Below are 16,570 nucleotides of genomic sequence, written 5' to 3'. Positions count from 1 at the left end.
TTGTCCGTTTTACAGATAGAAATGCTAACGTGATCAAGTGTTGTAATTCTCTGGATGTTATTCCATCTATCTTGTTTCCCAGTAGGGCCACTGTAGGACATAATGATATATTGACATCAAATATTTTGCACAAAAAATCTTTAACATCAATCCAGAACCTTTGGATCTCTGGGCAATGCCATAGTTGCCCTCAATACATTTCTGAGCTTTTATCCCCCATGAACCAGGACACAGTCTGAGATTCTCTGGCAGTGCTGTGTTGCTGTTCTACGGTCTAGACTAAAAACTAAAGGGGACAGGGCCTTTGCTTTCAGAGCCCCCCCCGACTGTGGAACGGCCTGCCAGAGGAAATCAGACACGCAGAGTCAGTCCCTCATTTTATTTCACTACTCACGACACAGCTTTATAATAAAGCTTTTATTCTGTGAATTCATTCAAATTTTTAACATTTTACCTCTGCTTTTATTCTCTGTTTGCTTTTATTGCTTCTTTGCTTTAATTGTGTTTTTATTGTTTTTGTGAAGCTCCTTGTTACTTGTATTGAGGAGTGCTTACAAATAAAGGTGTTATTATTATTATTGTTATTATTATTATCATTATTATTATTATTATTATCATTAGTAGTAGTAGTAGTAGTAGTAGTAGTAGTAGTATTAGTATTATTATTAAGTCACCTTTAAGTGGTGTTAAAATTATAATGGACAAGTTCTATTAACTTTATCAGTGAATCAAGATAAGTTCACGCAACAGATTCATGATGATGCTTAAATTTCGCAGTTAGTTCCTAGAATAGAAGATGCAAATGTCTTAGAATACACTCTGCTGAGGTTACTCTGCGTATATAATCAAGAGGTTTCCTTCCAGAGTGTGGATCAATAGTGCTTGATGGATTTACCTGACCTACATTTGTTGTCAAAAACTGCCACAGCTCATCGGCATCATGACATGAACCTTTTTTCAGAGGTAACATGAAGGCTAACTCGCTATTGAATTCTATTTAATTATAATAACACAGCCAGGAGTTAATACAACTTTCATACAAACTCAGACAATGTGGTTTAAAAGAGTAATGCTTCAAAAATCATTATAATTTTACCCACATTCCCCCTTTGACCTCTGAACTCTGGACATCATAACTTAACACAGAGCACAGTGACATGTGTGTGACAAGCAGAGAGACAAAGAGACAGATGACGGACGTATCATTTGACAGGCAGATAAATCAGACGGGTACGAAGATGCCTTCGGACCAGCAGTGAGCGATAGTTAGCCTGTCCAGCCTGCGTGGCAGACGGACCACCATGTAAGTGCACGGACAGAACCAATCTGTTCTCAGCGCACGCCCTCCTCCTCCTTCTCCTCCTCCTCCTCCTCCTCCTCCTCCTCCGTCTCCTCCTCCCTCTCTCCACAGCAATAAATAAGCACCTGTTAGACAACAAATTAACTTGTTGGCTGTAAAAACCAGGACAGCTTTATGTCTGTTTTTATGACAAGGAGCTTGATTATGGGACCTGAAATTATCTGTTCATTAGTGTCCTTCACATTTTGAGATCAGGGGGCAGAGAGGCGGGCGGGCAGTTGAAAAAAAAGACATGGTGTTTATTGTCTGAGAGTGGAGGGAAGAGTGGACTCCAAGCAGGGAGGGATGGATTAGAGGAAATACAATACGGGTGAGAAGAGAAGAGAAGACAAAGTGTCATCATTAGGAAAAACACACTTACAAATCCACGACATTAACAGATATTTGGGATCATGGATACATTTACAAATAACAATCCAATTATGGAAACATTCAAGGCTGCCCTGAAAGCTCCTTCATATGAACTTGAGAATATGAAACGATTTGTGCTTAATCAATATTGTATTCGTAAGTCATTATATGTTACTACCAGGTCATTAAAAATGCATTCAGCTGCAAATAGGACAAAAACATCGACTTAGATGATCAGAGCCTCAGAAAGCAGGTAGCTGGCTTGCTATCTGTTTAATTTAAGCTACAGTGTGTACTCCTACATTGCTAAAAAGTGGCAAAGTGGTCTCTAAATAATCTTTAAAAAGCAAGGAGACATTAGAAATGTAACAGCAGGACAAGCAGAGGTGTGAATAAAAAATAAGACGTCTGATTCCAGCTCATGCTTCACTTAGAGGCCTTGCTGTAATGATTGGTACACGACTCTCGCTGCTCGTACCTACCTCACTCCACCGAGTCACAATGCTGTGAATAAGCTCTGTGAGATCACGGGGACATGAAAAGTAGCTCCAGTGATTACAGTGGATCAAAATAAACCGGGGGCTAGGCCACACTTGATTTGCAGGGACAAGTTGTGGTGCACAAAACTGTTACTGAATTCTCTCGTGGTAAAGATGAGCCCTCAGTTTCATGCACATCTTCCTCCCAGTCAAAAGGACGGGCAGTTTGAGAAAGAGGAATAAAGGGAAATTTAAACCTGCAGGAGTTTTTAGTTGTGTGATGAGGCAGATTTGAAGCGTAGCTCTTTTAATTCTGACTCATGGTTGGGAATATCTGCGACCCAGAGCGACAGAAGCGGTCTCTGCTGGCAGACTGAGTTCACTATGGGCCAGACACAGAGGGATGAGGTGTCTCGTCTGTCACTGTTGCACCCTGCTCCCTGGCACTGGGCATGGCACACGTCTTTTTTAAACCTGCGGACTTGAACATCAGTGTCTTTCTACGGAAGCCCTAAAAGGATATGATTAAATACATTTTATTTTCTCTCCCTGGATCAATTTCAACCCGGTTAGATTATTGTAACGCACTGTACGCAGGTCTATCCAAACAATCCATAGGACGGCTCCAACTCATTCAGAACAAAGCAGCCAGAAACCTGACACACACAAGAACATTTGATCATGTCACCCCGGTTCTCAAAACACTTCATCAGCTCCCCGTTCAAGACAGAGTCATATTCAAAATCATATCACTAGTCTATAAAACATTCAATGGTTCAGCTCCCCAGTACATCTCTGACTTTCTCACAGTGTATAACCCGACCCGGATCCTTAGGTCAGCAAGTGGAAGACTATTAAATGTGCCCAGAGTCAAATCAAAGTCTGGTGAAGGGGCCTTCAGCTACTGTGGTCCTCTCTGGAACAAACTGCCTGCTGACCTCAGGTCCATCACTATGTCTCCACTTTAAAAACAAAACCTCAAAACATATTTATTTTTATTAAATCATATGAATGATACAGAGTGATGTTACTGGCGGCAGAATCACTTGCTGTTGGTGTGATTGCTGTATGTTTGATGTATCTCTTGTTTTTCTATGTTTTTTAAAATGTTTTTCTGTTTTTAATTCTCCATGCAAAGCACATTGAGCTTGCGTGAAATGAAATTGCTTTATAAATAAAATTATTATTGTAATTCTGTTTCTCTGCAAAAAAATTGGGCACTGGTGGCCTAGCGGTCTAAGCACCCCACATGAAGAGGCTATAGTCTCTAGTATTGTCTCTCTTCAGCTGTCCTATCTAAAAGAAGGCAAAAAAGCCAAAAATATAGCTTAAAAAATAGAAATACAAAATACAAAAAACAAAAGATATATATATATATATAAAAAACCCAAATAAAAATAAAATGCAAAATGTAAAATACAAAAATAAAAGTAATTAAAGCCGCAAGCGGCGATGAACGGGCCCTCACACACCCGCGGCCGCCGTTTGATGCCCCGCCTCAACGCCTGCCACGCCCACATTTTTTGTCTGATCAAAATTTGTTCTGATAATTTTTTCTCGTCAAGGTGTCTTCTATAGGTTGCCCTTGGTTTGGACTGAATCGGAGAAAAGCTCTAGAAGTTAATAGCAAAGTATGCACCCTTATCTTGGCCCCGTTTTTCATGTTCAAAGCTAGGTGGCGCTCTTCCTGTTGAGTTTGGGATATGGGGGCAAGAGGTTTTTTTGTGCGTCCTGATGCCATGAATATGTGTAGGACTTTTCATGCATGTAGCTCAAAAAAACTCTCTGCGTAGCTTGTTATTTTTACCTCTAGGGGGCGCTGCTGAATTTTTTTTGCGAGACCTATAATAACTTGCAATTTCACCAGACCCGATGAGTGTGCAAAAATATCCGCGCTTTCATTCACGTTCAGGGGTCCAAAAATGCGTTTTAAGTGGCGGAAGAAAGAACAATCGTTAGGGTTACAATAGGGCCTTCACCACCAGCGGGGCTCGGGCCCTAAATATGAAAATACAAAAAAAGAAAAAATCACCGGATCTTTTCTGATTTATTTTTTTTAATCAAACACGAAGGAGGACAAACAGAGCTGTAACTGAATGTTCTTTAACATTATTGTGTAGTAATGTGAATGAATGTCCTTTCTGTATCAGAGCGGCGTCAAAGTGAGGTTTGTTGTTTCTATTTGTCAGCTCCGGTGTGTGGATTCAATGTGATGTAGAAACTGGGTTGTAAAGCAGGAGACAGTCCCAGGTGACTCACCAGGTAAAAAGAAGCATGTCTTCTTGAGGTAACAATAGGAACTGTGTCGTACTGTAAAGTACGGTCAAAATACAGTTTGGGGGTACTCTTCTTTCAAAGGTTAAAATCTCTGACGTCAGGTGCCATGGGAGTCTTGGCAGACGCAGCAGACCACATGCTCTGGAGGTCTGTGGTATTACAACAGGGGCCTCTGAATCCATCGCAGGAGGTCAGGACCTTTCAGATTCGCTGCTAGTGCGTGGTGATGTTACACTAGGATTACAGGCACCTATGTGTGACATGTGGGAGCTCCCCCGGCACACTGTAACTCAACAGGAGCATCGATATCAAAAACAAGATCCAACACAGGTGTTGTGTCTGTGTGATGAGTGCCAGGCTCTAACCTTGATGTCTGGAGGCGACCTCGTCCCCACGTCGCCTCTGTGCCCAGTCCGAAGCTGGACGGGGTTTCCTGCTCTGGGTTTTTAAAGATCAGCTTTAATGGATACAAAAGGGAAGAGGTACTGGAACTTCATGTCAAACAACAACAACAAAAACAACAACAACAACATTATCAAACATGAACTTTAAAGGAATCCTAAATGTTCTCACCAGATTCTCTCATCTTTCATGAAGGTAATAAAATACATAATGTGAAAAGTTACTGATTCATCTCTTAGTTTAAGATGTTCCTGTTGTTCTGAGGTTTATTGTTTTTACTTTGGAGCATTAACTGTAATAGTTTTTCATGTGTGAGGCTAAATGTAGAAGTGTCATAGCTCCCCCTAGTGGTCAGTCTGTGTAATTACTAAAACAAGCCCATGAAGTGTATTTTAGAAACTTTTATTATTTTTGTAACTTTTCTAATTACATAAAAAGAAGTCAAAACATTTAAAAATGCAGGTCTGACGCTAAGTCAACATATGATCAGATTCATCCCAAACAATCATCCAGTATGGAGATTAAAAAAGGGGAAAGTTGGCTTACGACTGGAGGAACGAGTCGTTTCAGGTCCAAATAAAAGTGAGTTATTGATTTCTGTATTTAACATTTACTCAGTTTCTCAGGGAGCTTTTTCGAGTGTCCAAACTGGATGCCTGGAATCAAACCGTTCATATATATCGAACTGACCTAAAAACAGGAGAATACACATGAAAGTAACAACCATAGAAAGGAACCACAACCTTTGAACATACCGAGCCATGGAGCTGGTTATCAGGGATACGAGTAAGCATCGTTTCATGAGTACAAAGAGTATACATTACAGAACGCTTTCTAAGGGCGCCAACAAAAACACAAATCAAGGTTAGCTTAAGTCCCTCTATGTCTGCAGATACTCCACGTCAGAGTCGTGGAAACGGTCTGAACTGTACACAGAATAATTTGCGTCTGGAAAGATCCTAAAGGTTTGCAATCTTAAGAGCGTCTCTGGCATTTCCCAGTTTACAAATTATATATATATAAAAAAACGTTGGTCAGGAAAATTCAACACAGTAACAAAAAGGTACCGAGAGCTCTTTCAGGATGTCTTTACGCAGAATGAGAGATTTATTTCAGTGTATGGGGACGAGCAGGAAACCAAATTCCCCTGATCGCAGATTCTCAACGTTAACACGTTTTCCTCAAATTTGGTGTTTGATAAGCCGGGGATGAAGACTAAATACTGTAAATATCACGCACTCTGAGTCATTTGAGTGTTTTTAGATTGAGCTAAATGAATCCAGATCTTCAGATGTGGACAGAGATGCTGCGTTTTTAATCTGCTTTAACAAAAGGCTGGTGGATAGATTGGGATTTTCTGTCTCTGGACCTTGTTGTGGAAGGCTTCAGGCTCAGTGCACTGGAGAGGTGGAGGAGGAAGAGGAGATGGAGGAGGGGGAGAAGCTGAAGACCATTAACCATGGGTGGTGTCGTCCTCCACAAAGTCTTTGGCCTGCTCCGCTGTGATCACATCGATATGACTCACCTAAAAAGAGACAAACACACACAGTTAATGAGCGATGAGCGGCTCCAGTCTGTTATCATTTCTGTTATGAAACCTCAGAGAATCCAGAAGATGTTATTTAACTGAAGCTATAATCAGCTCTGGTTACAGGAGGAACTATGATCTCCTTTACGCCTTTTCCACTGAGGCGGTTTCAGGGCTGGTTTGGAGCCGTTGCTAAATGAAGAACCATTTCTGTGTCTTTCGACTGCGAGAGAACCGGCTCCCAGCCAGGAAAACAGGTTCCAGGGCAGCACCAACTCTTTGCTGGTCTAGAACCTGGAACCAGTCCGGGGCGAGGTCCATGCAAAGCACGACGAGAAGCCCAGAAGTGTTGATAAAGTTGGAGAAGTTCTCTTAGGGACCTCATGTGATTATGAAAAGCCAGGAGCAACACCAGCAAGCATGCTGTGTTGTCCGCCATCGTTGTTATTGTGAGGGAAAGTTTGCACTAGCACTGCTGGGAAAAGCGGTCACGTAGAAGTAACGTCATGACGTGGGTCTTCCACGGGCTCAAGCGGGTGGAAAAACAAACTGGTACCAAGTTGGTGCGCAAGTTGGACCAGCTCCGAACCAGTGCGAGCACCAGCCCGGAGCTAGAACCAGGTTCGAGTTGGTCGAAAAGGGGTACCTGTGAGGATGCTGGGTTCAGTTATTCATCGATGACATTGATGGGACAACTGTTATCTATTTATTAAGACAGAGTCAACATGAAGGCTCTAAAGCAGGGGTTCCCAAAGTGTGGGTTGGGACACCCTGGGGGGTCGTGAGACACAAATGGGGGGTCGTGTGATGTCTTCCAAAATGTTTTTTTTTTTAAGTTATCTAAAAAATAGTACATTTTACACATTCTAGTAAAAATATCAACAAAAATAGCAGCTAAACTTGAAATAAAACCTTGAAAATAGAAAATGTGATGTGATCTTTGTTTCCAGATGACTCCTAAGTTTAGGGTTAAGCCTGATTTATACTTCTGCGTCGGATCGACGGCGAAGCCTACGCAGGGGGTCCGCATAGCTCCAGTACCTACACAGAGGCCTACGCATGTAGCTGACGTGCACCTCCTCCAAAATGTAACTAGGTGTAGAATCGACACGGGCTGCAAGCTCTGTGATTGGTCCGTTCAGCGGCATTGTGTTTCCAGCATTTAGAGGACTTCCAGGAACCCTGTCATCAGCCGCTCATCGTCCGTGTATTTCATCTCCTCCTCTATTCTTCATGTAATCATGTCTGTATGATAAACAGCAACATGTATCAGCTGTAGATTAACAGAACACGCTCTGAATCTCTGTGGAAAAGGAAACAGAGATCGTAGTGGGACCGGAAGCAGGTGACAGGCTATCAGAGAGACCACACTGCCCTTAAGTGTTTCGGAGGAGAATTGCTGCGCGACACGGACACATCGACGCACAAGTATGTGGAGCTCAGGTCCCCGTCAGCTCATGCTGCGTATGGGAGACGCAGACGTATAAATCAGTCTTTAGTGATCAGTTAATTATCAAAAGCATCAGTAGCAGCAGGTTCATTCATAACAGCACAGGAAACACAGACACATGCTCATATAGGTAGGGTCATTTTCTGCAGACCAGCTAAATGAAGACACATTAAATCACTTTGAGGGACAGTGGGGGTTGCGAGTCTTTGGCACCTACATTTTGGGGGTCACAGGCTCAAAAGTTTGGGAACTCCTGCTCTAAAAGGACCACATGGTGCAGACACAATGACTTTCTCTTCTTCAATGTGAGGTTCTGGTGCGTTTGTAAGTTTTGCAGTCATGTCGAGTGTTGCAAACATCTCTACGCACACCTGAACTGAGACATCCTAAATGTTTGGGTTGATGCTGAATTATGAGGACGAGACTCATCTTTAAGAACTGAGATGTGTCATGTAAATAAATATTGAACTCATCATGTCACTAATTGCATCAAAGTAGTTTGACATTTATCAACAGTGGAGCAGAAATCACTCTTTCCTTTATGATCACAGCTGTAACGTTTAAGTTAATCTCAGAGCTGCTCGACTCCAGCTGCTTTAATAGTTATAATCAGTCCAACTCCTATTATCAACATCATAATCATACATGCTATTATTAAACCTGTTGACTTTTAGCTGTTATGGATATGAAGATTTGACTATTATGAGAACTTTGCAATATTTCTCCCAATTTTACTGTAATTATTGGAACTGTGACATTAAATCTGTGCGAGCTGTTGCCGTCTCTCTTTCCGTTTTCTCTTCTATCCCACAGACACGATCTCAGCAGACATCTCAGATCCCTCTCTGCCGGTCTCACCTTGTTTCTGAATTTGACTCCGTAGAACTTGTCTGCGGACTCGAGCAGCTCAGGCCTGAAGGTTGTAGTGATGAACTGGGCGTGACCCGCCAGCTCCACGATCATGTCTGAAACAAACAAGACACAGACGGTGACGACAGCTGCCTTAGATCTGATCAGGTTGACGGATGAGTCAGAGTTCCTCACAAAGAATAAAAACAGACAGATTTTCTTGCTTCTCCGTGGAATCAATTAATATGAGCTCCTTTTGCGTCGTACCTGAGACAGCCTTTCTGTGCTGGGCATCGAGCGCCTGGTCGATCTCATCAAACAGGTAGAAAGGAGCGGGGTCACACTTCTGGATGGCAAAGATCAGAGCCAGAGCCACCAGAGACTTCTGGCCTCCAGACAGCTGCTGCATTTCTCTCATCTCGCCCTGCTTCCCCGTGAACGACACCTACACAGGAGAGGGAGGCTGTGTTATTAAACTCCCTGCAGAAACACACGCACACACGCGCACACGCTTAATGGTTTCATTATTATTAGATTCTCTGTTCTGGGGAGAGACGATCCAACAGATGACCTGAATGCTTCTGAAGGCTGTTATGACAGCTTTGATTATGATACAGATATATTTAGTGTGATGAGAAACTGGGTTATTACTCATTGCATGACTAACTTTGCCTTCACTCTGCTCTGTGGGGATGTTTCACAATCATGTTCTCCTGCAGCACACGTCTAATTGCTTCTAGACAAAACTCAGGAACATTTTTATACAGCGGGTGAACACAGAGACACTTAATTACTGCAGGTTTTTTTCAGCTGAGAGACAACCACTTTAAAGACAGGACGTTTTTTGAACACTATTTATCTCCATAGTTTGTCATTTAAACAACTTTTAGTCTGCATCACATAAAATCAAATCAGAGTTAGACCTAACACGGGACTTCCACCAGATCCGTGTCCTGTCAGTCTCCGATCCACCTCCATTTTCTCTCGTCCGTCAACACCAACCAGTTGCGTTTTTGGAACGCAGCACGGAGCAGGACCGCTGGACAGCTGGAGTCATGTGACCGAGGTTTTCCCACGGTAATTACTGAATCAAGGATTCTCCTCCTCCTCCTCTCCTCATCCATGTTGTCTTTCTGGTCCTCTGAAAACCTCTGACCTGTTGACTCCAGGCCTGGCTCCGCTCATCATGACTTTGGTTTGTTGTTGTAGTTAAGTGAAATACGATCTGGTGATAACACAGAGTGTTTTATTCTGAAAATTAACCGGATGTTTTCATTTTGTTTTGGTGAAACCTGACTTCCTGTCCTGCTCCATCTGCTCTGTTGAGATGTCATGCTCCGGCATCCGGCAAAAATAGAAGTCTTGTGTATCTGATCCGGAGGACTCCGACCTGCCGGATCAGAGATGCAGCCGGAACGCAACGGAGTGGATCCAGTGGAAGTTAACACATTGACTAGAATAGAAACCTATCAGATCTGGTGCTGTGACGGATTGGACACGGATTGGGTGGAATTTGGCCTTAAGAATAATCATCTACTAGACAGACTCTTACCCGGATGCCGACTCCGGTGAACTGGTCCACTGATGGAACGCTGCTCTGAGATCCGGAGCCTCTCTCGCTGTCAGCGCCGCCCTCGCCCTCATCCTGCGACTGGCTGCCTTCGGCGTCACCCTTCTTCATCACCAGCGTAGCTTTGCCCCCTGGCACCAACTTCTGGAAGACCTCGCTGAAGTTCTTCGACACCTGAGGAGGAGAGAAGAAGACCCAACGTGAATATGACGAACATAAGAGTAGTGAATGTGCTTTTAAAGTGAAGCTGAAGAGAAATATTCTTGATTTTAAAAAGTGTAGCAGGAGAATAAAGAAAAATAATACTTGTATAAAATCTAATCTGATATTCAGTTTTCTTCCCATGTGGGTATTACTGTTACTGCTTTGACGTCTCAAATGATCAGTAACTGTTTTCAGCTCCTGAGTTAAGGAAATGCAAACAGCTTGTATGATGCAAAATTTCTGCATTCATACAGGAGGTGTGGTGAAGTTTTTTTGCATCACTTACTTATTGAAAGCTCCCTCATAAGATGTCGTCTTAATTTGTTTTGCACTCGTCTCAAATTACCCAACTGATGTCCACTTCAAATCTGTACAAACATGTGCTGCAGTGTCTTATTTTGCAAGATAAATCACTGTACTGACTTCTATTTTATACAAAGGCTGACCTGGAGTTCACATGCCTCAGACATGCAGGTGTTTTAATCTCAGTTTCTAAGAAATCATCTCAAAAGGTACATTTAGGAATGTAGATCAATCAGATACAAGAGGACGTGGCTCTGCGAGTATCCAGCGCCTGAGGAGACACGTACCTGTTTGAAGGTGAGCTGGATGGCCTCGTACTTGCGCAGCTCCAGGACGTTCATGAGCTCCATGATGGATTTGTATCCACGGTCCAACTCGTCCTGACGCTTGATCAGCTTTTCCTTCTGCTCGGAGAAGTTGACAAACTGGTCCAGAGCTTTCTTGTTGACGTGACTGTACTTCTTCAGCTCTGTGTTACACTGCTCCAGTTTTCTGAACAACTGTAGGAAGAGAAAGAAAAGAAAGAAGGGAAAGACCTTTAGTTTGGCGTGAACTCTAAAAATAGAGTTGTTTTGTTTTGCAATCCAAAAGACTTGTCATTCTTTGTTTCCTGTTGTTTGAAAGTAAAGGACACAGTGACAGATTATCTTCAATGGCACCATTAACCATGATTAAATCCTGCTGTGACACCGGCATCATTATCGTGACAGAGAGAAAGCTGCACTCCTACCAAATCAGAGCGTGCATTTAAACTGCTTCTCCGGGAGATAAATTCTGCTCCATTATATATTTCAGAACAAGTGTCTCAGAGTACTTCAGAGTCTATTAATGCCTGAAGATGGCATGACCTGATTGAGAACCAGCTTAGCCTGGCTCAGAAACGACAACCACTCTCCAACTCTAAATTCATCCATCTGGATCTCTAATGGCCGAGGAAACATGAGCAAGTGCCGTTATGACACGACCCTCTCATCCACTTCTGCAATCACTGGCTCTGTCTTGCCCCCGAGCAGTGTCCCGCGGAGAAAGATTAACTACGTGGAGTGTTTATGAGAAAGCGTGAGGGCTATTTTCAGCACTGTCAAGGAGGGGAGATGACACACACACACACTCACACACATACGCCCACACACACACACACACAAAGTACATGCTCAGACACTTATGAAACCAAGTCCCCACAGCTCACAGTCTGCACCCAGAGGGAGCTGGCTGGGAAGAAAAATCAGAGAGAGCACTAACTAGTGTGTGAGTCACTGCTGAGTGGGAGGGATGTGACGGCCTCAGGCCTCGCGGACCCGCAGTCTATCCGTGTGTGTGTGTGTGTGTGTGTGTGTGTGTGTGTGTGTGTGTGTGTGTGTGTGTGTGTGTGTGTGTGTGTGTGTGTGTGTGTGTGTAAGTTTGACTTGAGTAGTAAGATGGGATGCACAAAAGATGTGACCTTCAGTAGACCTCCTGAGTTATTGTTAGATAACTGCTGCTGTTATGTCTTCAGTGTCTTTGTCGCTGTGGTAACAAATGATCGTCGGGGGGCTTTAGGAAATGTACGATCTCACCCCTGTGAAGTCCAGGAGATGCCTTTCTGACCTTTAACACCGTAACAATCTCCTTCATAGTGCTTAACACCTCAAAAGGCTCAAAGCTGCATTATCTTTTGCTCAATTCCTGGAGTGACTGTTTGTAATGTGTGATGTAAAAGCTAGTAGTGACAATCCCCCAGAGTATTATCGCCCTGCTGCAGCGCCCTCAGCTCTCAGGAGTGTTTCTGTGAACTTCTAAGTCGTTGTTTACTTTTGCAAACCTGATTTTGCCACCAAAATACACAAATCACAATGCCTGTGAAACACAGAGACGTAGACAGGAGGAGAGTTGTGAGCAGGTGAGCACAGTTCATCCTCTACTTTGGAAGTATTTTCAATGTAAACTCGTACTAAAAGAAGGTTTCTTAAGGTGTTTTTCGACCGGAGGAACTTTACCCCGGAACTACGTGTGTTTCGACGGGAGGAACCAGGGTCTAAATATAGTTGAGAGGTAGATAATCTCCACCCTAAAAAGCCCCTGCTAGGGGGGTAGTACTTTTCAAAGGTCCCGGGTCTTTCGGGGGGCGGGGCCTGCAATGCTGAACGTGTCTGATTGGTAGATTAACCTCAGTGTTTTTATTCCTCCCGCCGTCCACAATAACATCACACACATCTGTGATTCACTTGATTTCTCTTTCTTTCATTCGTTTTTATTTGTTCTATCTTTTTTGTATGTGTGTGTACTTTTCAAAAGAAGAAGCTGTGATTCTCTTGATTTAGCAGCTTGTAACAGTAGTCTTCTCTCAGCCCACCATGAATGCGTCTCTCCCGGTGTTCCGGTTTTCAAAGTGACCCTGTAAACTGGAGACCTTCAGCTGAAAGTGTCAGTGTTTGTGGAGTTTACACAGCTGTTGAAACACAGAGGGAGTTCCTGGGAATGCAAACTAGTTTAGTTTTTATTAAGATTTCAAAATATCCTCATCAGATATTTAATGATGGTCTAAAGACGTTTATGAGGGATGCATCCGGCTGAGAGTCTCCAGTTAACAGGGTCGCTGTTTAAACCAAAACACCGGCCGATCTCTTCCACGGCTTTTTGAGTTCAAAAGGATTTTAAAGGCGTGTTGAAACGTCTTTGCTACTCGCGCTTATCTCCTCTCACGTGTTGATTCAGTGAATCCATCTGTGATGAAATATAGCACCATCTAAAACAGCACCAGCTGGGTCTCTTCGTGCTAACAGGCTAACAGTTGTGTTGCTCATAATGATACCTGCCTGTCCGTCTGCTTCTATGGTGTCATCTGTGATGAATGGCATTCCTCTTTGTTTTACTGCCCTCTACTGGTCTGGTGGTGTAGTGCATTTACTTTTTTTTTCTCCATACGTCACTGGCCTGATTTACACAATCTACCCGGGACTTCAGCCTGTGGTTGAAACGCAGACAACAATGGGGCCACAGGAACCTTTTAGTTCAGGGGAAAGTAGTTCTGGGGGCTAAAAGACCCCGGAACGATTGCTGTAGACTCATACGCATGAATTTGTAACCGTGAGGAATCAGGAAGAGGTCTGTGTGTGTACCTGTTTCAGTGTGAGGGTCTGGTACTTCTCAAAGGCCTCCTGAGGCAGCGAGCCCAGCTCTCTGATCTTCTTCATGCACTCCTCTTTTTTCTTAAGCAGCATGCCCTGCCTGTTGGTCATCTTCTCCAGCTCCTTGGTGTCGTGGTTGATGGCGTCGTTCTGCTCCTTCTCAATGTTCTTCCAGCGGTCCATGCTCTTTATGTGGTCCTTTATCTCCCCCTCATTCTTGTCAATGAGAGTATCCAGATCTAGAGGAGACATCGGAGGAGACAGTGAGGGCATATTGAACATGAGAAGTTGCTCCTGAATGACTGCATTAACAGGAAGGATGAACTGAAGGACCTCTCCTCTCACTCTCTGATCACCTGCACACCTTGTGTCAGACGCTACAGGTGAGTGGACAGAAGAGGCAGAGTGTCAAGAGATCTTCTAACTCATTCATAAGGCAAAGAAAAGTAAATCTGGTTGGCGATTTTACTCGAGCAGCCGAAAAATATACTTGTGTGATCCGTCCAGGTGTTGTCTATGTGTGGGAAACATTGAGCACTCATCACATCTCCTTTTAGCTTTAGAGCCTTCATTAAAACCTTCTAATGTGGAAGCTTTGTCTCTCTCTTTGTTTAAAGGAGAAAGACTAAAGAACAGTTTGTCCGGTGAATCATAAATGCAAATTTGACATGAAGGACTCAAGAACAAAGGACTGAATAAAATGCCTATTTTAAAAAGGCATGCTCAGAATAACAAGGTAAATTAAATGTGAAGCAAAGAAAGTTAAAGTGTTTTCTATCAACCTCGTCTGAGTCACGGAGCCACTACAGCATCTATGAAACTGTGCAGCAATGAAACATTACATTTACTGAACGGAGAGTCAAATGCGTCACAGCAATTTGCTGGTGGTCTGAATCAACAGAGGAGAGTCAACAGTGTCCAAATGTAGATTTTAAACTGGTTGCAAATATATAACACTGAAATAGTAAAGCTCTTTGTCATCAGTTCAGCTTCTGGTTAGCAGCCTCTCTAGTGTCGTGTCTTTAGCACAGCGCGTACCTTCTGATCGTGACAGAGTGTCTTTCACACGCTTGTTGATGCCGTCCAGCTCGGATGTTGTGGCTGTGAGCACTGTGCCTCCCTCCGTCTCTCGCAGCTCATTCAGCTCCTGCATAAATGCAAAGACGCCCACATGAAAAAAACAGGTTCACGCTAATCAAAGGAACGCTCTTCTGTCTCGTATGAATTAAATCACAGGATTCAAGACTCTCTCCATTCAGCATGGCTCGAATTATCCTGCAGGGATGTAGGGAGTCTAAACGCTCTGCGTACCTGCTCCACTTGGTCGAGACGCTTCCGTAAGTTCTCGTTGAGGTACGTTTCCACTCTGGTCATGATGCCCTCGAGCTTGATCCTCTCATTCAACAGCTGCCTGTTGTCCTGTAGGTGGAGAGAGGAGTCAACAAACAAACATGGTATCAGTACACTCACAATATCTACAGACAGGATGCTTAAGACACTTCCCTCTTGCTCTGTTTTTAATGGAGGAAATCTTTCCCTTAATTTGACAACTGTGGTAGCAATGTGAGCGATGATAGTAATAACATTCCTCTGAGCTAAATCTGATCAGAAATCTGCCTCAGGCATCCGACTAAGAAAACACGAACACATCATCATCCCCAGTTTCTCATCCTGCGCCTGAAACAGCATTTTAATATAAAGGAGTCATTCTTTATAATTATTTATGTGCACAAACACTTCTGTCCTGACAAACGTTGTATGCACAATAATTCAAAACCTTGTGTTCTGTAGCGAGCGGTAAAATTACCAACCACCACCACCACAGGAACCGTACATGAAAGGCTCCGTGTTGCGGGGGCGGAGCTGTTGCACAATGGTTGCAGGAATGGCTGAGAGTTCATTGAGATGAGAGAGCTCGGAGCAGCTGGTAGTGCAACAGAGAAAAAAGAGACAACGCCGGATCACAGAGCATCCCACACCCAGCTGCTGCTGCTGCTCTCACCTCAGTCAGGTTTGAGTACGGGAGCAGGAGGGTGAGAGGGCGGGGAAACAAAGTGAAAACACAATGTAGGTAAGCGCCGAGTCCTCTGGACTAAATATAAACCGGTGGAGGGATGTGAGTGCTTTTACTAGTTTGGCGAAACAAAACGTTGCTCATCCCATCTTTTGGAGAGAAAATAGACAAACCATCCTGCAAAGGGATGAAAAACTTCTCAAACTGTGTGTTTGGTGTCACTGCATTTTCAGACTTTGCTCATTTCTAATTACTAATCTTGGAAAGTTTCAACTTTTGCACAATCTTCATAACTGTTTATGTATTTTAAGAGAGCGTATAGTGTCACTGAACTGTTTTGGAACTTTCACTAATGTGTCAGGATCTCACATGCATTGTTTACAGACACAAATAGACATATTGGTCTGAATAAAGAGGTTTTTGTTATTAAAATACACCTGAAAACAGGGGATCATCTTATATTCGGTGTCTACTATTTCAGAAGCCAACATATGTTCAAGACAGCGCCAGAAGTACCTGATTTCTTTTACTTTCACCCAACTTCTTCACTACAAACTAACCCTGGAACTGACTTGTGGGAGGGGGGTATGTGAGATGCTACAGGGACTTGACAAAGCTTCAATATTTGCAAACTAGTAAATGAGGAGTTAGAGGTGCATGCACGCTGATGGACGGG

General features: G+C 43.3%; 2 protein-coding genes across 2 annotated transcripts in view; both read right to left on the bottom strand.

Annotated features, from left to right (window-relative positions):
- Positions 1-5,663, bottom strand: part of rbm20 (RNA binding motif protein 20) — a 69,993-nt gene extending 64,330 nt beyond the window's left edge. The window contains exons 1-2 of the mRNA XM_034687244.1: positions 5,625-5,663; positions 4,833-4,924 (exon numbers count right to left, since the gene is read on the bottom strand). Coding sequence (XP_034543135.1) covers positions 4,833-4,924; positions 5,625-5,663 — 131 coding nt within the window. The remainder of the gene's footprint in view (positions 1-4,832; positions 4,925-5,624) is intronic.
- smc3 (structural maintenance of chromosomes 3) overlaps positions 5,256-16,570 on the bottom strand; it is a 32,527-nt gene continuing 21,212 nt past the window's right edge. The window contains exons 22-29 of the mRNA XM_034687040.1: positions 15,192-15,299; positions 14,919-15,027; positions 13,872-14,119; positions 11,061-11,273; positions 10,249-10,440; positions 8,964-9,141; positions 8,706-8,812; positions 5,256-6,394 (exon numbers count right to left, since the gene is read on the bottom strand). Coding sequence (XP_034542931.1) covers positions 6,323-6,394; positions 8,706-8,812; positions 8,964-9,141; positions 10,249-10,440; positions 11,061-11,273; positions 13,872-14,119; positions 14,919-15,027; positions 15,192-15,299 — 1,227 coding nt within the window. The 3' untranslated portion in view covers positions 5,256-6,322. The remainder of the gene's footprint in view (positions 6,395-8,705; positions 8,813-8,963; positions 9,142-10,248; positions 10,441-11,060; positions 11,274-13,871; positions 14,120-14,918; positions 15,028-15,191; positions 15,300-16,570) is intronic.

This window comes from Notolabrus celidotus, chromosome 7 (genome assembly GCF_009762535.1).
Source record: "Notolabrus celidotus isolate fNotCel1 chromosome 7, fNotCel1.pri, whole genome shotgun sequence".
Lineage (NCBI taxonomy): Eukaryota > Metazoa > Chordata > Actinopteri > Labriformes > Labridae > Notolabrus > Notolabrus celidotus.
Note: the sequence above shows the minus strand (reverse complement) of the source record. Positions and strands in the feature narration are given on the sequence as shown.